A 23,467-nucleotide genomic window follows, 5' to 3' on the forward strand; every position below is an offset into this window, starting at 1 on the left:
GGGGGCACCCAAGAAGCTGGAGGGGACACAGCCAGGACAGCTGACCCAAACTGGCCAAAGGGATATTCCATACCATATGACATCATGCTCCGTATATAACAGGGGGGTTGGCCAGGAGGCAGGGCAGCTCAGGAACTAGCTGAGCATCAACTTCAGGTGGTGAGAAATTGTGCTGTTCATCACTTATTTAGAATATTATTATTATTATCATCTTCCTCTTCTGTCCTATTAAACCATCTTTATCTCAACCCATGAGTTTTACCTTTTTTTTTTCATTTTTGCTTCTCTCCCCCACCCCACTGGGAGGGGGCGGTGAGTGAGTGGCTGTGCAGTTGTTTTAGCTGCTGGCCCAGAGAAACCATGATAAGGTGGACCCCCTGTTCCACAAGTCTCAGGTGAAGTTTGCTTTTTTTGCAATACCCATAGGTTGTTGCACCACAGCCTGTTGTGCTTTGATACTGACTCTTGGGTTCTTCCTGCTTGTGGGAAGTCTGGCCAGTAATTCCTGGTTCGTATTTGTACAGTTGATTACTCACTTGATAGTTAATCCCAACAAATCTGTATTTGTTGATAACATTTTGTGTGTTATCTTTTAGGGGGCTACAAATAGAAGTACTGGCTTTGTGTTTAATGTTTTTCCAGGAAATGTATTTAGACTGAATCTTCTAAAATTCGCTGGAGTTCTTTCCTTCTCCCCTACCTCCCTCCCTCATTCCCTTTTCCTTCATCTCTTCTTTTCTCTTTTCTTTCCTTCCCTCCTTTATTCTTCTCTTCCTCTCCCTCCTTCTCTTTTCCTCGTTCATTCATTTATTCATTCATTCATTTCTCTTAAGATCCAAGTGGATCAAAGTGTAATTTTGACCATGTAGGGAGGCTTGGAGCAACTGACTGCATGAGGGTCCTTGCGTGGAGTGTTATACCTTGTACTGTATGACAAGTCTTGACATCTGACGTGGCTTTCCTGAAATGTTCTGGACTTGCCCAGTATCTTTTACTTGGAGTAGCCAAAAATTCAAAAAGAAATTCCTCTTTTCTCCCTGCTGAACTGTTGAAAACACAGTCCTGCCCAGCCCTGATACCTCCCCTCAGGACACTGTGAAGATAACCTGAATTCCCTGCTTTTCCTTCACCCATGTCCTGTGCATGCACACCAGGGCAGTGATTTTGGCTGCTTTATAGCATCATTGCTGTCGGCCAGTTTGCAACATGGAGCAGCAAAGACCTGCCTGTTTATTTAACCAGGCACTCCATCTCTTCCAAGGGAAGCAGTGTCTTTAATAACATCATCACTTCCTCAAGCAGGCTGTGATCAAGCTTTAATATCACTGGCATTTTGAGGGTAAAAATTCAAGCATTTGTTGAGTTTCATCATCAGACCTGCTATGTTCATCAAGCTTTAATATCCCTTGCATTCTTGGGGTGAAAACTCAACCATTTGTTGAGTTTCGTCATTGGACCTGCTGTGTCGAATGTGCCTCTGTGCACCACTCCATGCAGGCAAGGCATGAACCAGCTCACATTCACACCGCTGAGGGTTAGCACCACACAAAGTGGACTAGCTATGCTCATTCTTCATGGTGCTTGGTTTGGATGGGTTCTTTGTTCCACGCCTGGGGATATATTTGCATTGTTTTTCAGCTCAAAAAGGTTGAAGTAGTAGGAATTACATCTTTTAAGCCTGCCAGAGAGTTTTTTCTACAGAATGAAGACAAGACATGTTGGGTACACTGCAGAGTGGCAGGGAAGTGTATGCACGGGGAGAGCAGAGCTGTCTACAACAGAGCCAGAGCTGAGAGAGGCAAAAGCAGTCTGATACCTCTCTACACAGCTTGTCTGGGGTGAGCTCTGGTGTGAACTGTCCCTCAGCTGGGCTTGGGCTTTCTCTGGGGAAAATACGTGCTTTGGTCTAGAAGACAGGGTTGGATAGGATTAGCATGTGTGACGTGTAAACACAGAAGGAAAGATCAAGAAACAAGTTGACGAAAACATATTGTGTCTGGGACTTGATGTCTGTGCCCTGTGGCCAAGGTAAAATTTACAACTGCAGCTGGTTGATCTGAGGTGAGAAGGTGTAAGTGTGTAGAGATGGGAAGGATGCTCTCCATGTATCTGAGAAGATGCATCCAAAGAGAATTGAAGCATGCTCTGTTTGCATTCTCTCTCGGGAGGCCATAAAAACATGTTCCCTGAGCACAGTGATTATTTTCTATGGCTTAACAAGGGCTCTGCATTTAAGAGCGAGTTAGGAGGAGAAAGGATAATCATGAACTGAACCTGTTTTTTGCTAGAACAGCTGTACTTGCTGTATTTTCTTTGGGCTCTTCTCCTGCTGAAAAGGAGTTTGAGTAACTCTGGATGTACAAGGCACATTGTTTCCCAAAGACAACTTAACACGGCCCAGCCCTTTATCAAAAAGTCCTGAGCCAGGGTCCTTGGGGACCTGACAGCTCTCCATGTCCATTCCCACATCCCACTCTTCTTTTACCTTGACTTTTTCTCCTTCCCATACCTTGGGTTGGGGCGAGGGCTGTTGCACCTAGGCTCCATGGTATTTGCTCTTACAAAGCCTTGCTGAGGCATTGACCCAAACCTCAAATTTTAACAGGATGAGGAGGGGAGAGCAATGTCATGCTGGGTGTAGAATGAGCCACATGTAGCCTGAAGGTAAACATTTCAATAAGGCACTTGGACATCTGGAGCATAATACATGAATGGGGTCATTTGACTGTACTTTATACAGGAGGAAACAATTCTGACTGTGGTTTTGGGGGGCACCTTCCAACGCTCTATTACACACTCTTTCTCATTATTTCTCAACTTCTGACCTGGTAGTCATTGGGCAGAATGTGTTGGCCACGAGTGGGTGTGTAATAGAAGTGGCCCAGTCTTCATTGCCAACAGGGCTAGAAGGCTTCCTCTTAAGTTAGGTCATCTTCTGGCTGGGACTTTGCTCAAGACCTCAACATGGACATGCCAACCATGGCACTGTTCATGGTCCCTGGGACAACTTTCCCTCTCTGGACAGTGTCTTGCCAAGCCTGGAGCCATCCCTGGTGTCTCTGGCTGCCTGTATCAGGAAGTTAGGCTGTCATTAATTACAAGCAGAACTTTGGCAGCTGAAGGAGCTGGTCTTCCCCGACAGCTCTGTGGAACACAAACCACAGAGCCGTCTCTTGGCCAAGATCCACAAAGGTCCTTCCCCTTCTTTGATTCCCCAAAGCCCCTCTGTGGGGATAATCATCTAAATCTTGTAGAAGTCTGATTACCTGGGATGCTTTTGTCTGTGGTCCCCAGGGAGATGCCATCCTGCACCTACACCTCTTTCTGCACAAGGACAAGGTTGTGCTTCTAAATCCCACCCCACTGAAAACCATCACCTACCAGGCTGGATCAAGAGAGGTGCAATGGACATGGTCTTGTCTGCACAGCCTTTCCTAAACTCTTGTACAGCACACCTGGCCCTAGAGCTGACCGTGCATGTCTGTCTTGGACATGTCCTACACATTTAAGGAGTTCCCATTCTTGGCTTGGAAAGTGGAGAGGATATTTTGCCATCCTGCTCTTCAACACATTCTGTGCAAAGGGACAGAACAGGCTTCCAGGTCCCCAGGGTCTGGCAGTCAGCCAGCCCTGCTTTTGCTCACATTTTATTATAATCTATCTCACCATTTCATTTATGGTAGCATTGGCAGGAGACCTGAAACTCCGCTGCCTTCAAGTGGTTTGATGAGCTCTGCTGTTTGATGAGCAGCGCCAAGAGAACATTTTGGCTGGTTGCAACTCCCAAACAAGATGTCCCGGCCAGTGGATGTGACAGGCAGGACATGTTTCATCTGTGTGCTCTCCGGCGCATGCTACTCTCCACTGCCTGCAGAAGAGGAATGTGTTGGAGGGCAGGGAGGTAGGTCCTACCCTGGGAGAGACAGCAGAGGCACACCCCAGGAGAAGAATCTCTCCCAAGGTGAAAGGGTGCAAAAGTGCAGCAGAAAGAGCATGTCCAAAGAAGAGCAATGAAGCTGGTGAAGGATCTAGAGAACAGGTCTGATGAGGATCGGCTGCGGGAACTGTGGTTGTTTAGTCTGGAGAAAAGAGGCTTGAGGGGAGACCTTATTGCTCTCTACAACTACCTCAAAGGAGGTTGTGGTGAGGTGGGTGTTGGTCTCTTCTCCCAAGTAACAAGCGTGTGGTGGGCTCACCCTGGCTGGAGGCCAGGTGCCCCCCAAAGCTGCTCTATCACTCCCACTCCTCAACTGGACAGGGGAGAGAAAATATAATGAAGGGCTCGTGAGTCGAGATAAGGACAGGGAGAGATCATTCATCAATAACCATCATGGGCAAAACAGAAAAATTAATCTATTGCCAAACAAATCAGAGTAGAGTAATGAGAAATGAAACCAAGTCTTAAAACACCTCCCCCCACCCCTCCCTTCTTCCTGGGCTTAACTTCAGTCCCATATTCTCTCCCTCCTCCCCACCAGTGGCACAGGGGGACGGGGAATGGGGGTTGTGGTCAGATGGGAATCTCTGTTCCCCATCATCCTCCACAGGCTGCAGGTGGAATCTCTACACCCCCTCATCCTCCCTCCATGGGCTGCAGGGGGACAGACTGCTTCACCATGGTCTTCACCACGGGCTGCAGGGGAATCTCTCCTCCTGCGCCTGGAGCACCTCTTCCCCCTCCTTCTGCACTGACCTTGGTGTCTGCAGAGTTTTCTTACATCTTCTCACTCCCCTCTCTGGCTGCAAAAAACCTGCTCTTTTTTTTTCTTAAATATGTTATCCTAGAGGCACTACCACCATCGCTGATGGGCTTGGCCTTGGCCAGCAATGGGTCTGTCTTGGAGCTGGCTGGCATTGGCTCTATCAGGCACAGGGGAAGCTTCTAGCAGCTTCTCACAGAAGCCACCCCTGTAGACTCCTGCTACCAAAACCTTGCCACGCAAACCTAATACAAAGTGATAGGACAAGAGGAAATGGCCTCGAGTTGTGCCAGGGGAGGTTTAGATTGGATATTAGGAAAAATTTCTTCACCGAAACAGTTGTCAATCACTGGAACAGGCTGCCCAGAGAACTGGTTGAGTCACCATCCCTGGAGGTATTTAAAAGGCATGTAGACGTGGCACTTAGGGACATGGTTTAGTGGTGGACTTGCAGTGTTAGGTTTACAGTTGGACTTGATGATCTCTTCCAACCTAAATGATTCTATGATTCTTTGAAATTAATTGCTTGCACGCTGAGTTTCGGTACCATTTCAGCCCTGGATACAACCCCCTCTGTCCAACAGCAGCAAGTTACCCCAGTTGCCGGTGGCTGGTTTATACCCAGTGCGCAGGTGGCTTCAGATAGGGACAAATCCTAATGCCTGTCCCAGGGAAAAGTCATGTTCAGGCCCCGCATCCTCTCCTGGTAGATCTTGTCGAAGGTCTCACTCTGTGCCACTGTGAAATGGTTCTCCCAGTCCCCGCAGATGCCTGAGGAAGAAGCGTTTTGGGCTCTGAGCCCACCTCAGCACGCAGCCCCCCTTCTGCTCTGTAGACACAAGGGGAGAGGCTCAGCTCTTGGGTCCAGCTACCACCATGAGGGGGCTGTCCAAAATGAGAGATCATCCCATCCCTGGAAACATTCAAGGTCAGGTTGGACAGGGCTCTGAGCAACCTGATCTAGTTGAAGATTTCCCTGATCATTGCAGGGAGGTTGGACTAGATGACCTTTAAAGGTCCCTTCCAACCCAAACTATCCTATGATTCTATGCCATGATTCTATGGACCCCATTCTTCAGACCCAAATGCACTGTGATGCGTCTCTCCAAGACACCATTGCTCTGGTTGTCCTCATGGGGAAGGACACCTCATGGGGGAGGTCTCCGTGAGGTGTTGTGATGGGATCCTTCTTGCTCACCCTTCCTCAGGAACTGGCCCTTCGTCTGGTCCATGATGTCTGCAGGGAGCAGGACGGAGTTGCACATTGGGTTCTGCCGCATGGCCGTGAAGGATGCATTTTGCACCACTGATGAGATGGCCTCATCACCCAAATCCTGCCCCAGAAACCGGCAGAGATGTCTCACACTGCCACGCAGGTCCTGGAGGGACACACAGAGCCTGTTACCACCAAGTGGCTTGTGACCCACCAGCACGTTTGAAGTTGAAGTGTCTGCCTAGGTGACTACCTGCTTCAGCTCTTCATAGGTGATGAAGAAGAAATTCTCCATGTCCTTCATCTCCATCCAGCCTCGGACGTGTTCGAACCAGGAGCCATGGGGCACTGATGGGAAGCAAAAGGCAGTAGGTCAGGGCAGCAGATGTGCAAGGCCAAGGAGGGTTCACACAAGGTTGGGAGCAAAGTAGCCATGATGCAGGACAGAGCAACGGTGTCCAGGGAGCAGGTGGGACTGGGAGGTTCAGCTGCAATTGCAGGTCAGCAACAGATTCTTCTCCAGCCACCTCCGCAGTGGGAAGAGGCTGAGGCTAGAGGTGTGCAAGGCTCATAGGCAAGGTCCTGACAGGGCTTTATAGGGTTTTTTGGCCAAGAGTCCCTGAAGACATCTGAACTCTGCAGAACGCAGGGAAATCTGCCTTCCATCTGCTTCAAAGCACAACAGGATGTTGTGGACCTCTGTGTCTCTCCACACAGAACCAATCACCTTTCTCCTGTGGCAAGCCTGGCTTCACAGCCATCGTCAGTGGACAGTAGCAAAAGACCCTTAAGTGATGGAAGACACCACCCACCCCTGTGCCCAGAGTAAGCCCCAAACCACACTCACACTCTCCATTCAGAAAGTCCCTCAGGAACTGCTCAAAGGATGTAGGATCCTCATAGCTGTTGCACATCTTGGAAAAGTAGTAGTAGGAGACAACAACATCTCGAGGATCCCGTAGGGTGTAAATAACCTGGGGTAGAGTGGGTACAGGAGTGACACGCTCCCAGTAGGGTAAGGGGGGTTGCAGGCCCTGGCACTGGGTTAGATCTGAAAATGGAGGGGTCTGCTACACAAGGACCAACTCTGTGCTAGACTCTGTCACGTAGACCTTGGGCAGGGGTGTCCACGAACACACAAGTCCCGTAGAGCCCTGGAGACTATCCAAAATATCCAAGAGGGGAAGGATGTGAGATGACCATCTGCATATTTCCATCTGGAGGGCATGGAGGACACTCACCACTCTCCTAGGCCAACATCAAGGTCCTCACCCAACACCCCTCACTCCAAGGTTCCCCAGATCCTGGGCAATGGTCTTCCCAGCACCCCTGTCCCCCTTCAAGCTCTGCATGGGTGCCCATCACACCTTGGCACTGGAACGGAAGAAGGACTTGGGGAAGATGTGCCTGGGGAGGTGGCAGGTCAGCAGGCGAGGCGAGGGGTAGCTGAGGGCTGACTCCAGACCCAGACGGGTTGAGAACCAGGGCATGCGGTCAGAATTGAGGACAGCTTGGCTCCAGCTGGGGCAGCCACGGCTACGAATGAGGCTCAGGATCTCAGTCATCCATACGGTGCCTGCCAGGGAAAGCAGAGATGCCAGGCAGAGGACCTTGCCTGGGGGTCAGGATGGGAGGACCTCTCTGTGCCACGGCTCCATGGTCAGCAGCACCCTTAGCACTGAGTCTGTGCTGAAGACATGGTGCTGCCCTGCCCATGTACAACCACTGCGGTAAAAAAACCCCATAACATTCCTGTTCCCCACCATAAGAGAAGATTCACCCTCTGAACAACACCTGGAGATGTTTCCAAAGCCCTCACCCCTCTCCTGCCCCTCTCCATCCTTCGCCAGTCCCTCAGTCCACCCCTCATACCAGACTTGGGGTAGGTGACGTTGAAGATGTCATCATCCCGCACCAGGAACTCATTGTGAGTGAAACTCAAGCTGTGCTCAGAGTTGTAGGCAGGAGGGAATTTAATGCCTTCATACATCACGTAGTGGACCGGCATCGCACCTGGGTGGGGATGGGGTGCTGCAGTTCTGCACCACTGTGATAGGGAGGGAGAGAGATGGGGTAAGGGTGCTGACGGCAGGTCAAGAAACCTCTCTCCCCCATAGCAGGTCCCAAACAGGAGCTCCATCCCCTGATGCTGGGGATATGGGATGTGTATTATGGGATAACCCACCCAGATACTCTCCAGTCATTGAATCATAGAATGGTTTGGGTGGGAAGGGACTTAAACATCATCCAATTCCAACTCCCTGCCATGGGCAGGGACACCCTCCATCAGCCCAGGTTGCCCAAAGCCCCATCCAACCTGGCCTTGAACACTTCCAGGGATCCAGGGGCAGCCACAGCTTCTCTGGACAACCTGTGCCAGGGCCTCACCACCCTCACAGGAAAGAATTTCTGCCTCAGATCTCATCTCAATCAACCCTCCTTCAGCTTCAGGCCATTCCCCCTGTCCTGTCACTCCCTGCCCTTGTCAACAGCCCCTCTCCAGCTTTCCTGTAGCCCCTTTGGGGACTGGAAGGTGCTCTAAGGTCTCCCTGCAGCCTTCTCTTCTCCAGGGTGAACAACCCCAAATCTCTCAGCCTTTCTGTATAGGAAAGTCCTTCCTCATGGGGACCCTACCTCAAAAGCAGGTTGTGAGGATGAGGGACTGCTGCCTCGTAGGGTGTTTAAGGAGCTCTACAGCTAAATTCCTGCTAAGGGACCGAGCTCCCATCTCCCTCCCCTTGCTGCCCCAGTGTTTACCTGCCCTCACAGCCTGGAGGGGTGTGAAGCAGCCATTGTTGCAGGATCTCTGGCCAGCCAGGTGGACAGGAGGTAGAACTTCCCTGTGTGGTACCCAAAACCCAGCTTTGCTCTGCTCCAGGAGCTACAGGTCCTCAGAGGGAGAATAAAAAGGAGGAGGGAAAAGGTTGCTATCCTCGTGCCACCATTCTGGAGCAATGATTAACAAGATCCAAAGTCCAGCAGGCATCCCTTCCCTCTTTGGGAGCACGGTGGGGTGGGAAGCCGGTTGTCTGTGTCCCCTGCCCTGAATCCCAAGAACCCCACTTCTCTCCCATGCCCCTTTGAATTCCCACCTAACCCTCTCCCTTTTCGTCCAAATACACTATTAAACGATTTTCACCGAGCTGAAGATACTTTCCCAGTAAATTTCCCAGTAAATCCCAGTAATTTTAAAAAAAAATCCATTAAAAAATGGATTATTATAATGGCTCATTAAAAGAAAAAAAAAAGTCCCTCCAGAAAAGGTAGAGATGCTGCTACAGCAATAAGGAATGGGGCAGATCTTCTTTGTCATTAAAAACCTCCATGACTGCAGTACATGGAGAGGAAGAGGAGAAGTCCTTCCTCCATTGAGGCACTATATGGTCTGCTGTATATCCAAGGACAGGGATCTTTAATGCCATTAATTAGAAGCAACCAATGCTTCTTGTAAATAAGGCAGCCATGCAGTCATCGGCAAAATTAGAAGTATTTTCTACATGTTCCCCTAGGAATGCAGCAAGCATTCAGCTTGCAAAAGGACTGCTCTTTTGAAAACTTTAGGTAATGCGATACACTGATAAAAGCAGACTGAAAAATAAATCCATGGGGTGTGTGTAGAGTTTGAGAAGTGGTAAATATTGGCTTTGAGCAGCATAGGACACTTGTTTTTTTAAGACAACCAACTAAAGCAGGAATTTCCCTTTCGATCCTGCTTTGTTTTCCAAGCAAACAGGAGAGAAAATGGGATTAAGAAATGTTTAAACACTTCAAAGAGGAATGTTAACCCACCTCTGGGTAGGAGGTTAACGGTGGAAGTGGGAAGTTAAAGTAACCCATCACCTTCCCCGCTTTGAGTTAAGAAGTAAATTAAGCAAAACTAAAAACTACAGGGAAAACCTCAAAGTATTACCAATTTTTCTTTCTTTGCAATCTGAGCGGGTATCTGCATTTTTCAGAGCAGACCTAAAAGAAATTTATCTGCTTTTTTATATAATCAACAGTTAATAAATAACTGTAGGTTTGCCTACCTCCAAAAAGTAAGCATACTAGCCTAAATAATTATTAAACATTAGGTAACAAATATGTTTGTAAACACCTTGGCATGGATGAATTGTTAGTTAAAAAATGGCATCATCTGTATTTTAGAAATACATAGATCATCATATTCAAAGGCATTAAAATATTGTAAGCAGTATTCGATTAGTTAAGATACAGAGAAAACAAAAAAATATTAAGTGTTAGATATTTTTAAATCTTCTTATTAAAAAACCCCATCCATATTACTGGGGAAAAAAGAAAAAAAAAAAAGGATTTTAAACTGCAGCCAGGGCATTTAAGTTAAACTTTAAGGAAAAGCCTGTAATTATACAGATTGACAAGTATTAAAAACATTAACACACAACAATTCCAAATCAAATATTTGAAAGCTAAGAATGAATTTATGCATGCTAGCCTTTTAAAACATAGTGATGAGGTATGAATATATTAAATTAATTTCTTCAGCACTAAGAAATCCCAAACTTACCCAAACCAGAATCCACAGCAATTTAGAATGAATCAAAATTAGTTAATTAATCAAAGTTATCACTTTAAAATTAATTAAAGTAGAAACAGAGGAGTGAAGTCTTGTTAAAGAAAACCCATTTGTGATAAAGTGGAACAGAAATCGAACACATCACGCTTTCCAGGGGCCCATGCAACTCCTCTGCTGCTGCAGCTCCAACAAGACATTGTCTCCAGTTGGGTGGAAAATCAGAAATAAATAAATAAAGCAGCAAAAATCATAGATTCATAGAATGGTTTGGGTTGGAAGGGACCTCAAAGATCATCTAGTTCCAACCCCCCTGCCATGGGCAGGGACACCCTCCACTAGACCACGTTGCCCAAAGCCCCATCCAACCTGGCCTTGAACACTGCCAGGGATGGGGCAGCCACAACCTCTCTGGGCAACCTGGGCCAGTGCCTCACCACTCTCACAGTAAAGAATTTCTTTCTAACATCTAATCTAAATCAACCCTCCTTCATCTTAAACCCATTACCCCTTGTCCTGTCATTACACTCCCTGATAAACAGTCCCTCACCATCTTTCCTGTAGGCCCCTTCAGGTACTGGTAAGCCACAATTAGATCTCCCCAGAGTCTTCTCTTCTCCAGGCTGAACAACCCCAACTCTCTCAGCCTGTCCTCATAGGAGAGGTGCTCCAGCCCTCTGATCAGCTTCGTCGCCCTCCTCTGGACTTGCTCCAACAGCTCCATGTCTCCCCTGTACTGGGGCCCCCAGAGCTGGATGCAGTACACCAGCTGGGGTCTCACCAGAGCGGAGTAGAGGGGCAGAATCACCTCCCTCGACCTGCTGGTCACACCTCTTTTGATGCAGCCCAGGACACAGTTGGCTTTCTGGGCTGCAAGTGCACACTGCTGGCTCATGTTGAGCTTCTCATCCCCCAACACCCCCAAGTCCCTCTCCTCAGGGCTGCTTTCAATCCATTCCTCACCCAGCCTATAGTCATGCTTGGGATTGCACTGACCCATGTGCAGGACCTTGCCCTTGGCCTTGTTGAACTTCATGCGGTTCGCACGGGCCCACCTCTCCAGCCTGTCAAGGTCCCTCTGGATGGCATCCCTTCTCTCCAGCGTGTCAACCACACCACACAGATTAGTGTCATCAACAAACTTGCTGAGGGCGCACTCGATCCTGCAATATCAATATATATAAATATCAATATCCATTTTGGAACAGTGTTTTTTCAGTTCTTACTTGGATGGGATGCACTAGTTAGACACTCTGGGTAGGCACTGAATGGTTAATCAAAGATAAGAGATGGTAAAAGGTGGTTTGTTTCAGGACCAATCAAGCTCTGGGTCTTCTCTGGAGGCACCCGGTGGTGCTCATAGATGACGGGGAGCAGCAACACCTCTAGATGGGATTACAAGGAGCACTAGGATGTGGTTCCTGCCCTTCCCCACTGAACATAAAGGGAATGCGGCAACTTTTAGGTGCTTAAAAGGTTAGGCTGGTTAGCATGATGGTCCTCCGTTGGGATGTGCCTCAAAGAGGTCCATGTCACCATTGCCATCGTGCCTCAACCTCCCACTGGTTGCCCCAAGCCAAGTCCTTCCTGGGATCCCAGGAAGGCAGCAGGTTGCTCTGCAGCACAGGTGGTCCAAACAACCTGGGGAGACATGGGGACATTGCTCATCTGGGTTGATCGCGCTGGGCACCTCCAAAGACCTCCTTCACCTCCTCCAACTGTGGTTATTTGCAACCTTGGTTGGCTTTTTTTTCTTTAATTTTTTGAAATACAGTGTGTGTTTTCAACCAGCTCCTGTGTTTCTTTCCCTGCTTGGTGCAGCTCCAACTGGCTTTGTGTCTCCTTGTTTGCCTTGCCTCCTGGCAAACTTAAAGAGCTGCATGATCCGTGACCAAAAGCAAGTATTTGAGCTCTTTGAAAATGTTTGCCCAAGGGCTGACAGTGACTGTCTGCATTGTTGGTTTATCTTGAGTCCTCCTGCATTGCCACCTTGGCAGGTGACGGTAGGGTTGGGTGGTAGGAAGACCTCAGAGCTTCCGCATAGTGAATCCCAAAGGACCTGTTGGGTTAGCAGGGTGATGACCTGAAGACATGAACCCTTCAGGGTTATGCAAGGTTACGCATCTCCTTTCTACGATGAGGTGGTGAAACACTGGCACAGCTTGCCCAGAGAGGTGGTAGATGCCCCATCCCCAGAATCATTCAAGGACAGGTTGGACGGGGCTTTGGGCAACCTGATCTAGTTGATGTCCTTGCCCATGGCAGGCAGGGACTGGATGATCTTCAAAGGTCCCTCCCACCCCATTCCGTGATTCCATGATTCTACTTCCCGTGTCTCTGTTTCATCGCCAGGGTCAGGCCCTGTTCCGTGTCTCCTTGTCTTCATCGACCAGGAGATGCTGCCCCAGCGCCGAGGACGGGGGCAGCCAGGGGCAGCCTGGTGAGCCCCAGGCAGCACCTACAACGTGGTTGCAAGGCGGAGCTTGGCCTTGCTCCGTGGGGGACCCCTCTCTGCACACACGTGCTCCAGGCGTGTCCCTGCCATGCAACACACGTCTCCATGTGCAAACACACGTGCTCCAAGAACGTCCCTGCATTGCACGCGTGCCTCCCCATGCACACCCATGTGCTCCAGGTGTGTCCCTGCAATGCACGTGTGCGTCCCCAAGCATGTGCCTCCATTGCACACAAGTGTCCCCACACGCACATGTGAGTGTCTATGCACACAGACATTCCAGGCAGGTCCTTGCATTGCACATGCGTGTCCCCACGCCCACACACGCGCTCCAGGCACGTCCTCGCATTGCACGCGCATGTCTCCATGCCCGCACACGTGCTCCAGGCACATCCCCGCATTGCACACGTGTCTCCACGCCCACACACGCGCTCCAGGCATGCCCCCGCATTGCACACGCGTGTCCCCACATGCACATGCGTGTCCCCACGCCCACACACGCGCTCCAGGCACGCCCCCGCATTGCACACGCGTGTCCCCACATGCACACGCGTGTCCCCACGCCCACACACGCGCTCCAGGCACATCCCCGCATTGCACACGTGTGTCCCCACATGCACACGCGTGTCTCCACGCACGCACACGCGCTCCAGGCACGCCCCCGCATTGCACACGCGTGTCCCCACATGCACACACGTGTCCCCACGCCCACACACGCGCTCCAGGCACGCCCCCGCATTGCACACGCGTGTCCCCACATGCACACGCGTGTCCCCACGCCCACACACGCGCTCCAGGCACATCCCCGCATTGCACACGCGTGTCCCCACATGCACACGCGTGTCTCCACCCACGCACACGCGCTCCAGGCACATCCCCGCATTGCACACGCGTGTCCCCACATGCACACGCGTGTCTCCACGCCCACACACGCGCTCCAGGCACGCCCCCGCATTGCACACGCGTGTCCCCATATGCACACGCGTGTCTCCACGCCCACACACGCGCTCCAGGCACGCCCCCGCATTGCACACGCCTATCCCCGCACGCGCTCCAGCCCATAGCCCCGCGCATGCGCACAGCCACCCGCCCCGCGCCTCGCTCTCCACGCACGCGGCCCACACCACCGCTCAGCTCCGCACCGTGCGCATGCGCCTTCCCTCGCCCCCGCCCCGCCCCCGGAAGTGGCGTTGCCGCGCAGCGCGGAGCGCGGCCGGAAGTGGGTCTGGGGGAGGTGTTGGGCTGCGGCACCGGCCGGGGGGCAGCGGCGGGGCCCGGTGAGCGGGGCGGGGGCTGGGAGGGGGCATGGGGGCGGCGGTACCGGGGGAGAAAGAGCCCACGGTGGTTCCGGAGGGAGGGAGGGGGAGGGCGGGGGGGCGTTGGGGAATGGCTGGGGGTCGGCGGTGATAGTGGGGAGGGTCTGGTTGATACTGGGGGGGGACTGAGGCGTCCGAGGGGGGCTGGTTCTGATGGCGTGGGGGAAGGGATGAGATGGGAGGGCCGGTGTTGGTACTGGGGGGGGGGGACTGGGGCGTACTGGGAGGGGTGAGGGCAGTGAGGGGGGCGTCTGTCTGATACTAGGGGGGGGACTGGGGTGTGCTGAGAGGGTGTGGTGGTAAGGGGGTGGGGGAGGGCAGTGAGACGAGGGGGTCTGGTTGGTGCTGGGGGGACTGGGACATGCTGGGGGGTTTGGCTGGAATGGGGGAAGGGGAGGTCATTGAGATGTGAGGGTCTGGTTGATACTGGAAGGGATTAGGGCATACTGGGAGGGACTGGCTGGAATGGCGTGTGGGGAGGGCAATGAGATGAGAGGGTCTGGCTGATACTGGGGGGGACTGGGACATGCTGGGGGTTCTGGTTGTAACGGGAGTGTAGGATGAAATGAGAGAGTCTGGTTGATACTGGGAAGACTGTGACATGCTGGAGAGTCTGGTTGTAATGGGGATGGGAGAGGATGGTGAGATGCGGGAGCCTGGTTGATACTGGGAGGGATTGGGGCGTACTGGGGGAGTGTGGTTGTAATGGGGATGGGGGAGGGCAGTGAGATGAGAAGGTCTGGTTATACTGGGGAGGGGTGGTGGTTGGGACATACTGGGGAGGGAGCTGGTTGTAATGGGGATTGGGGATGAGACGAGAGAGTCTGGTTGATACTGGGCGGGGCTGTGGCGTACTGGGAGTTTCTGGTTGTAATGGGTTTTGGGAGGGGAATGTGATGGGAGCGTCTGCGGTGGTACCAGGGGAGACTGGGACATACTGGGATGGCTTGTGCTGTTCTTGGGGAGGGCAATATCAGGATATGCAGGGAGGATCCTTGTTGATACTGGGGGAAAACTGGGCCATGCTGGGAGTATCTGAGGTGTTCTGGGGGATGGAAAAGGGGTGAGGGGCTGGGGTGGGGGGAGAGTCCTGGCCATTCCACAGGCACTGGGGATGCTGGGTGGGCTGGGGGTGTTGCTGACACTACTGGGGGGGTGAAAAAATCGTGTATTTTTGGCCCAGCAGCTCCTACGCAGCTGCAGTTGGAGCCTTTTCTGCTGAAGCGAATTCCTCCGTTGCTGTTTATTGCCTCTTTGCTCCCACACTGGCCCTGGCCCTCCATTGAAATTATTCTTTTTCCCTTCCCAACATATTTTCTCGCTTTTATTTAGAGCCTGCGGGCAGCAATTCCTTCGCGACTACACTCGATACCCCCACATCTTGCTCCGTGCATAGGACCGGTCGCTCCGATCAGTCTTGTTACTCTCTCCAAAATGGCAACTCACCGTCGCCCTGTCTTCACCCAAGCTGTTTTCACCTGGGTTCAGCTCAGCCGCGACGCTGCCCGCCCAGGGCATACCTCTCTTGCTGCCTTTTAGGAGCAAGTAAGCTTTTTTGGGACCCTTGTGGTCGTCTGTCTCAGGCTGAACCCCCCAAATCTTCTCTGCTTTGGCACATAGAGGCTCCGCTCCAGCAGACACTTGCTGTTTTTTCCCTGAAATATGTCGCCTTGTCGCCCTTGTGCTTTTCTTGCTTTGCCCCTTTCTGTTCCTCTGGCTCGTGAGGTCCGTGGGTGCTGCCTGTACGCTTTGATCCCTTCCCCAAGAGCAGACCCCTCCAACACCCCTTGGTTTAAACCAACTGGTGGTGTTGGATCCCTCCTGGCCCCCAGTAAGTCCAGCATCTCGTCCCACTCCTCTCCCAACTAACAGCCCCCCACCGTGGCAGGCCTCAAGGGGCACCCACGTAGCGGTACCTAGAGCTGCGGCAGGTAGGGAAACCCTAAAACCCCTTGGTGTCTTTGCCATAGCTGTCACACAGCACCAGAAAACACCGGATTTATCATCCTGCCTGAATTCATGGCGGCGAGTGAGTCGGGACGTGCTGGATGTCCAGACGGCAGCAAAGGCAGCCTTAATATTTGCCTTTTTCAGAACCAGGGAAGCGCATTTCCAACAAAACGCCGGGCATGGTGCTCTTCCCCTCCTGCTTGTGCAAGTCTCCTCCTCTGTGTCCTGCTGTGTCCATGTCCTGCTCCCAGCCTGTTCTGTGCCATCCCATTCCACCCCCGCAGGCCATTCCCTCTTTTAACACCTGGATTTGAGAGCAGGGGGACCTGAGGCTGCAGGTTTGTTCTCCCCTCTGCTTGCGGGGGGCTTTCTGTTCCCCCTGCCCAGTGTCACCCTGAAGTCTCAACCCAAAGAGAAAGGCTTCACAGCTCCTGGGTGAGAAATGGCCAAATCCATCCCAGAAAGGCAAGCATGCCCTGGGAGAGGGTAATCCTGAGACTTCTCAGCTTCTGGTGTTACTTGTGCAGTAAAGACTCAGGGCTGAGCAATTTAAACAACAACAGGAGCATCTTGTGAGTGCCTGCCTCAGCAGGGGGCCAAAAGTGTCTCAGTTCACCTAAATAAGGATTTCTGCTGGTATGGGTTTTTATTGGCTTTTCTCTACATCTGTCCTTCTCACTTATTCAACTTGCTGTCCACTTTACCCTTTTCTATTTGTAATATATTCAACCGTCGTCTTCATCTCTCTTTTCAATGTGCAATTCCTTTGCTTTGCTTTACCAGGGTGTCCCATCCTGGTGTTCTTGAGTTACCCTTTGGACTGACATTACTCACTCTGTGCTGGCAAGACCAAATCGCTCCTGGGCACCCTCTTGCTTTGGCCACAAATTCCCTTCTCCGCTCCTTGAGACCTGGCCAGGGGTGGGAGGTGTGGGCGAGCAGCAACGTTTCTTGGAGCACCTTTTACTTGTTAAGCTTTAATGGGATCAAAGTGGTTATTAATAGCATTAAGCTCATTCGCTCGTAGCTCACCACCTTGCCTTCCTTTGCAGTTGTCTGGTTGAAGCTCCATCCCCAGCTGCGGTAGGCTCCCTTTGGTATCTGGGTGCTGGGGGTTTCAGAAAATCCCTCAGAAAGACCTCGTTCTGTCACTGTAATCCCACAAACTCCCGTCCATGTCTAGCAGCCACCAAGTTATACCAAATTACATCCCCCATCATGAATGCCAGTGTGGTCCAGTGGCCTCGGACAGACTCAGCGGTGTCTTTGTGCCAGAGTTTATCGGTTTTTGCAGGTCCAACCCTACCAGCAGGTCTCCAGCACTTAGCCGTTCTTGGGAGGCTTTGGCATGCTGCCTTCCCAGCCCGTACTTTTCCTCTCTTCTGCTTTGTACTCTCTGGCAGCTGTTTCCCTGCTCACTCCCACAGGAGCCCCTTCTTGGGTGCCTTTAGGGCAGTTTCGTGTCTGGCTTTGTGGCAGCTTCCTCGCCATGTTGGCATCGGGTCGGTGGGAGTGCTCTCCTCTGTGCAACGTGGTGCTTGGAGGCTCTTAAAGCATCTGCTGCTCCTGATGTCCCCTCCGTCCCACTGCCTCTCACCAGGATGTCTCCGGACATGGAAGGTGAGACTGAACCACCTGAATTTAGCTGTTTGTGACGAGGAGCTCCTTGTTTTAGCTGGTCACTCTTTGCCTGTGCATCAGGCCCTTGCAGGGTGTGATTTCATGCAGGGTTTCGGGAGACAGATTGGGCTTTAGCCTTTGTCCCCTCCCTTGGCTAAACTGATCCACGTGCAGTGTCCCGAATGGGGACAGCAAGTCCAGCCCAGGGGATCCCCGAGGTGAATATCGGAGCCTGGCGTCTCTTGTCGAGCTGCGCAACTGCTGAACAGGCTCTGGAGGTATCAGTGGGCTTGGATGGAGCCTGGAAAAACACCGGCCTGAGAGAGAAGCATTTGTTGAGAAGGTGATCTGAAAAATCACCCTGATATGCTCTGGAGCCAAGTCATGCTGATAAATCCCCAGGAGCTGGGGGCTGAATCTCTCCATGCGTCCACCGCCTGTGCCTGAGGCAGGGCTGGCAGCTCCTTGTTACATTCAGGGGGTTGCGTAGGCACCTGGGAACACCGAGCACCCTCTGAGGAGCTTTTCAGACCCCTGCCTGGAAGCTGCCAGCCAGCCAGTATGGCCCTCGGCGGCTGGGGACACGGTTGAGGCTGGTGCCTTGGTTATTGCTCCGACCAGGTAACTGAGCAGGCCCTGCGAGGGAGTGAATCGCTCCCTGCTATGGATAGCAGCTGTTTTTGGGTGCTAGTAACAGGCTTACGGGTAAAAAGTCTAAGTACCCATCTAGGCTGTTGCTGTGGCACTAGGACTGCCTGCACCTCGACTCCCTGAAGGGGAAAGGGATTGGGGATGCTAGGGTTTACAAACTGTTGAGTCTGTTTCTGCCTCCTCCTCTCTGTCTCTAGAGTCTCCCTCCCTTCCTTGTATATCTGTATCTCTCTGACCTCCCTCTGTGCTGCTGCCACCCAAGTCTTCATCTTCATGCCTCTTCCCTCACCATCCTGCTTCAGCCCATTGCTCCTCTCATGCTCTGTCCTTTCTCATTTTTGCAGGGGCTGCCATGGAAGGGCAGCTGGGTCCTCCAGCCTGCGAGCCCCCCTTTTCCCAGAGACTCTCCCCACTTTCTGAAGGAGATGGGCCTGAAAGTGAAGAAGAGCGGGAGGAGGCTCAGGAGGAGGACACAGCTGGGGCACAGCCAAGAGAAGAGCAAGGGGAAGGCTCCCCAGAGCAGCTGGGGCAAGCCTCTCCGCACCACTCGGGACGGTGCTGCCGCAGGCAAGGCTCTCTCTCCCCTCGGGGTGCAGGCAGGCCCTGCCAGAAGACTGGTGAGAGCGAGGCGGCTTCCCCATGCCACCAGGCGCTGGGGGAGCTGCGGCCATGCCGGCGGAAGCACCGGCTGTGCCTGAAGCCTGAGACAAGCCGAGCCCCTGCATCCCCAGGACACGGGGAGAGTGCTGAGGAGCCAGGACCCTCCCAGGGGAAGAGGCTGCGATTGATCTGGGGCCGGACAGGTGACTTCAGACAGAGGGAGATGGAGAATGGGTTGGAGGAGGCACCACAGAGCAGTGAGGAAGAGGAGAGACGGTCTCGGTCCTGCTCCCCTGAGCTGACTCTTTCTGATGATGCCCGTCCCAAGCCGGACTTTGTACAGCTGATTGACGAGCGTGGGATCTACTCCACTGCCAAGCTGGTGCTGGGGAGCGCGGTGGGCGAGCTGGAGGAGGCAGCAGTAGGGCTGCCAGCCCACCCAAAGCGGGGAGCGAGCGGCATCGGTGAGCTGGAGATCCGTGAGGTGATTGTGGACGAGAAGCCCTTCCAGTGCGGCGTCTGCGAGAAGGCCTTCAAGCGGGCCTGGGAGCTCTTCAGCCACGAGGTGGTACACAACGAGGAGCGTCCCTTTCGCTGCGACCTCTGCCAGGCCTCCTTCAAGCGCCACTCGGACTTCAAAAGCCACCGACTGGTCCACACAGAGGAGCGACCTTTCCGCTGCGAGCTCTGCGGCAAGCGCTTCAAGCGTTCCTCCAACCTCCAAGAGCACCGGCGCATCCACAGTGGCGAGCGTCCCTTCCGCTGCCCACGCTGCGCCAAGAGCTTCAAGACCCCCTATGAGCTGCAGCGCCACGCGCTCACCCACTGCGCTGAGAAGCCCTTCAAGTGTGCCGACTGCGGGAAGGACTTCCCCACCTCCAACGCCCTCCTCCTGCACCAGCGCCAGCACTGCGATGACAAACCCCATGTCTGCGGGGTCTGTGGGAAGAAGTTCACCTACGGGCACAGCCTCAAGGTGCACGAGCGGGTGCACACGGGTGACCGCCCCTTCGTCTGCCCGCTCTGCGGCAAGGGCTTCAAGCAGTCCAACGCCCTCTCCTCCCACGAGCGGGTGCACACCGGTGAGCGCCCCTTTGTCTGCAAAACCTGCGGGAAGGCCTTCAAGCAGTCGTCCTACCTGGTGATCCACGAGCGGGCACACACAGGGGAACGCCCTTACAAGTGCGAGGTGTGTGGGAAGGCCTTCGCCCGGCCCTCCTTGCTCCTCCAACACCACCGCGTACACAGCCAGGAGCGGCCCTACAAGTGCAGCTTCTGCCACAAGTTCTTCAAGGACCTGGCCTACCTGGCCGTGCACGAGAAGGTGCACACGGGCGAGACCCCCTACAAGTGCAGTGTCTGTGACAAGGGCTTTGCTCACCCCTCCAACCTGCTGCAACACCAGCGCGTGCACCGCGATGGCTGAGCCCCAACGCGGTGAGTGCAGCCACGGTGTTGCCAGGCCACGGTGGCTGTAAGCACGCCACCGCCGATCGCAGACAAGCCCCAGGCTGGGGGACCCTGTACATGTGCCCAAGGACCAGCGCGGACTCCCCAAAAGCTGCGGCGCTTCTCCTGAGCTACAGCCCTTCACCAAGCCTGGACCCGTGCCATGCTCTCCTCCTCCCTCCGTGGGGGGTGATCCCAGCAGGACCCTCCCCAAGCCCGTGGGCCAGGGTGGTTGCAAGCTCCTGGCAGGCATGCCGTGGCTCATGGCATGGCATGCCGTGGCTCGTGGCACACTGCCGGTGGGCAGGCAGGAGTCCTCTTCTTTGCCCTCGTGCGGGGAGGAGGGCTGAGACGCTCCCCCCCCCTTAAGTCATCCCAAGACCCCCTCCCCAGTCATGCCAGAGAGCGTGGCTCAGCCTGGGCTGGGGGCTCCCAGGGAGTTGGGGCGTGCTGTTGCCTGCAGGAGGGGACAAACTTGCCTGTTTTTTGGGAGGGAGATACGACGATGGTACGGGCAGCGGAAAGGATTACGGGGAAGAGAGGAGCAGGCACCTCCCTCTCCCCCTGAAGCCTTTTGGGGTTCAAGTGTCCCGTCCATATCTCATGCTGCTGCTAATGACCTGGTTAATCATCCCCTTTTTTTCTGCCCCAGGGTGCTGGTGAGGCTGGTAGGGAGCAGAAAAGAGGGGGGGGGACATGCTGCTGCCGTCCACTTTGGGAGCCTCAGCAAGCAACCCTCCAGCTGCTCCTGGGACTTTCCAGGCAGGAACCTGGATCAGGTATGGGCAAGTGAGACATGACCAGCACCCTGCATCATCATCATCCTCCTCTCGCTTCCCAGAGCTACCCCTGCGCTGCTGCCGGAGCCTGGATTTGTCCCCCCTTGGCTGATGGCTGCTGGGCAGAGGGTGGCACATGGACCTTTGCTTGCGAGGGCGAGACAGGAACCATGTCCTTGCCCGTACTGGTGCCCTTGTGCTGTCCCTCGGACTCCTGAAGATCCCAGGTCCCACCCTGTCCCCCTTTTCGTATGGTTCCTGTAGCGCTGGGAACTGGGGGGTGGGATGTGCGTGCTCCTCTGCGCTCTGCACACTAATTACAGGATGGTTATTTGACAACAGCTCTGTCTTATTGCCTCTTCTACCTCATGGCTGTGTCCAGCTGGGTCTTGACATGGGCTTTTGGTGCTGGTATAGTCCTTGGTGGTCTCACCTTCCTGGTACCTTCCCACCCAGTACTTTCTCCCAGGATCCTTCAGACATGGGCGGGAGGTCACCTGGCACGTGTTGCTGGCAGACATGGTAAGGAGAGACCCACCAAATCCTGGGTGTGAGGTGGATCTCACACAACACTGCCAAGCCTGTACCCTGCAGAAGTTGAGTGCAAGATGGGCCAGCCAGATGTGTTTGGGATTCTGCCCCACAGCTTCCCAACTTCCTCTCATTTCAGCCCTTGAGACAGCAGTGGGGCAGCTCTGGCCTCTTTGTAAGGCTGTTCCTGGCTGGGGGTCATGAGGTTGTGGTTTGATTTCAGGGTTGACCCTGTCCCTGAACGTCCAGCTGGTGGTGGACACATCTCAACAGGTTCCCATCCTGGGATCTGCTGTGTCTGCACGGTGGCAGGGAGAGGGGTTTGTACCTGCAGCTCTGGAAACAGACTGCCTGCGGTGCTAGTGGTCCTTCACCCTTTAAGGCTTGGTGAGATGTTGGAGGTGTCATATTGACCGTGAAGCACCTACATGATGCGTGTTGTAGCAGTGGGGGCCCCTTCACCCCAACCGCAGAGCAGAGGCAACTCCCCTTAGGCCATATCCCACCCAAACTCACCCTTTCCTTTAAGTTGTGGTCCCGAGTAGAGGCAGGGAAATCTTGTAAAACAGGAAAAGCTTGAGGATGTGGGATTTGGAGGACACCTGATTGCACTGGTAGCAGGAGGTGGCTGCCTTTGTAGTGTCATTTATGTCATTCCAGGTCTCTTTCATGTCACTTTTTTGCCTCTGCAGGTGTCTCACACACCTGAAGGCACCTTCAGTGATGTGTATTGGCTGTGTAGGAGCAGCTGAATCAAGCGCTCCAAATGGTTGATGGAGATCTGGGGTTGCATTCAACTCCCAAGGCCATCAGAGATGATCTGGGGTACCCAGTTGGCCTTCAGCTCCTCTTCCGGGAGAGTTTGCATCTCTTATAGTCCCTATGTCCTATATGCCGGCCCCCCATGAGTATCTGGGATGATTGAGGGCATCTCAGGTGGCACTAGGTAGGTCGTAGCTAGACTCTGTGTGCTCTTGTGGTTGGACAACCTTTGATGGGCATCCTGGAGGTCAAAGGCAGGTTTACCATCCTGATCTGCTGCATTTCAGAAGGGAGGAGAGGACCATCTCTCGTGGTTCAAGCCCAAGGGTGGCTGCTCCCAGAGATACCCATCTTGGAATTAAGGCTTTTCTCATGTGCTGGGATCATGTGTTGCATGGTCACCAGGCAATGGATAAGGTCACCAAGCCTTATCGCCTACACCAGCTTGGTAGTTGGCAAAGAAAGGGATGGCCTCACTACTGGAGGAAATTATTTCAGGTTTCGTGCTGCTTGAATGTCCTGCAGACCACCTGCTCCCCTCTCAGCCATGGCCTGGGGGGGCGATCTCATGCTGGCACTGCCCAGCTTTTCCAATCCATCTTGAGATGTTTCCTCCAGCGCCTGGTGAGCTCCTGGAGCTTCCCTGGCAGGCTGTAGGGGACAGATTCACCTAGGGTAAGAAGCATGGGGGCTTGCATGGAGGGCTTTCATTTTATTTCTGAATGTGATGGACCCCAAGCAACCCTGACTGATTGTGCTCCTAATTTGGGGACCCTGCTCTCCAGCCTCTCTGAAGCGTCACAGGATAAAGGAGAAATGTGGAGAAACCTTAGGTTCTGCACCTTTCCCAGTTTTGGGATGTCCTTCATCTCTGGGGAAGATGGAGAGAGGACCAGGCACAATGTACCTG

The 23,467-nt window shown here is 53.3% G+C and overlaps 2 protein-coding genes across 4 annotated transcripts; one reads left to right on the plus strand and one right to left on the minus strand.

The window, feature by feature from the left end:
• Positions 1-5,122: 5,122 nt before the first annotated feature.
• On the minus strand, positions 5,123-8,853 carry LOC129198821 (sulfotransferase 2B1-like). Of its 2 annotated transcripts, none has more exons than XM_054808445.1 (7): positions 8,671-8,853; positions 7,786-7,960; positions 7,281-7,489; positions 6,761-6,887; positions 6,167-6,261; positions 5,899-6,079; positions 5,123-5,529 (listed from the first exon to the last, which is right to left on the minus strand). In XM_054808445.1, the coding sequence occupies exons 2-7, from the start codon at positions 7,919-7,921 to the stop codon at positions 5,426-5,428; spliced, it is 852 nt and encodes a 283-aa protein (XP_054664420.1). In that variant the 5' UTR covers positions 7,922-7,960; positions 8,671-8,853; the 3' UTR covers positions 5,123-5,425. The 2 variants fall into 2 exon arrangements, with proteins under 2 accessions (XP_054664420.1, XP_054664419.1); XM_054808444.1 differs by having other exon boundaries at positions 5,123-5,471; positions 8,671-8,848.
• A 5,260-nt stretch (positions 8,854-14,113) lies between these two features.
• LOC129198819 (zinc finger protein 883-like) lies at positions 14,114-21,795 on the plus strand. Of its 2 annotated transcripts, XM_054808440.1 has the most exons (4): positions 14,114-14,176; positions 15,548-15,760; positions 17,593-17,785; positions 18,781-21,795. In XM_054808440.1, the coding sequence occupies exons 3-4, from the start codon at positions 17,767-17,769 to the stop codon at positions 20,460-20,462; spliced, it is 1,701 nt and encodes a 566-aa protein (XP_054664415.1). In that variant the 5' UTR covers positions 14,114-14,176; positions 15,548-15,760; positions 17,593-17,766; the 3' UTR covers positions 20,463-21,795. The 2 variants fall into 2 exon arrangements, with proteins under 2 accessions (XP_054664415.1, XP_054664414.1); XM_054808439.1 differs by lacking the exons at positions 14,114-14,176; positions 15,548-15,760 and having other exon boundaries at positions 15,958-17,785.
• Positions 21,796-23,467: the final 1,672 nt, after the last annotated feature.

The sequence above is a fragment of the Grus americana genome, chromosome 36 (genome assembly GCF_028858705.1).
Source record: "Grus americana isolate bGruAme1 chromosome 36, bGruAme1.mat, whole genome shotgun sequence".
Taxonomy (NCBI): Eukaryota; Metazoa; Chordata; class Aves; order Gruiformes; family Gruidae; genus Grus; species Grus americana.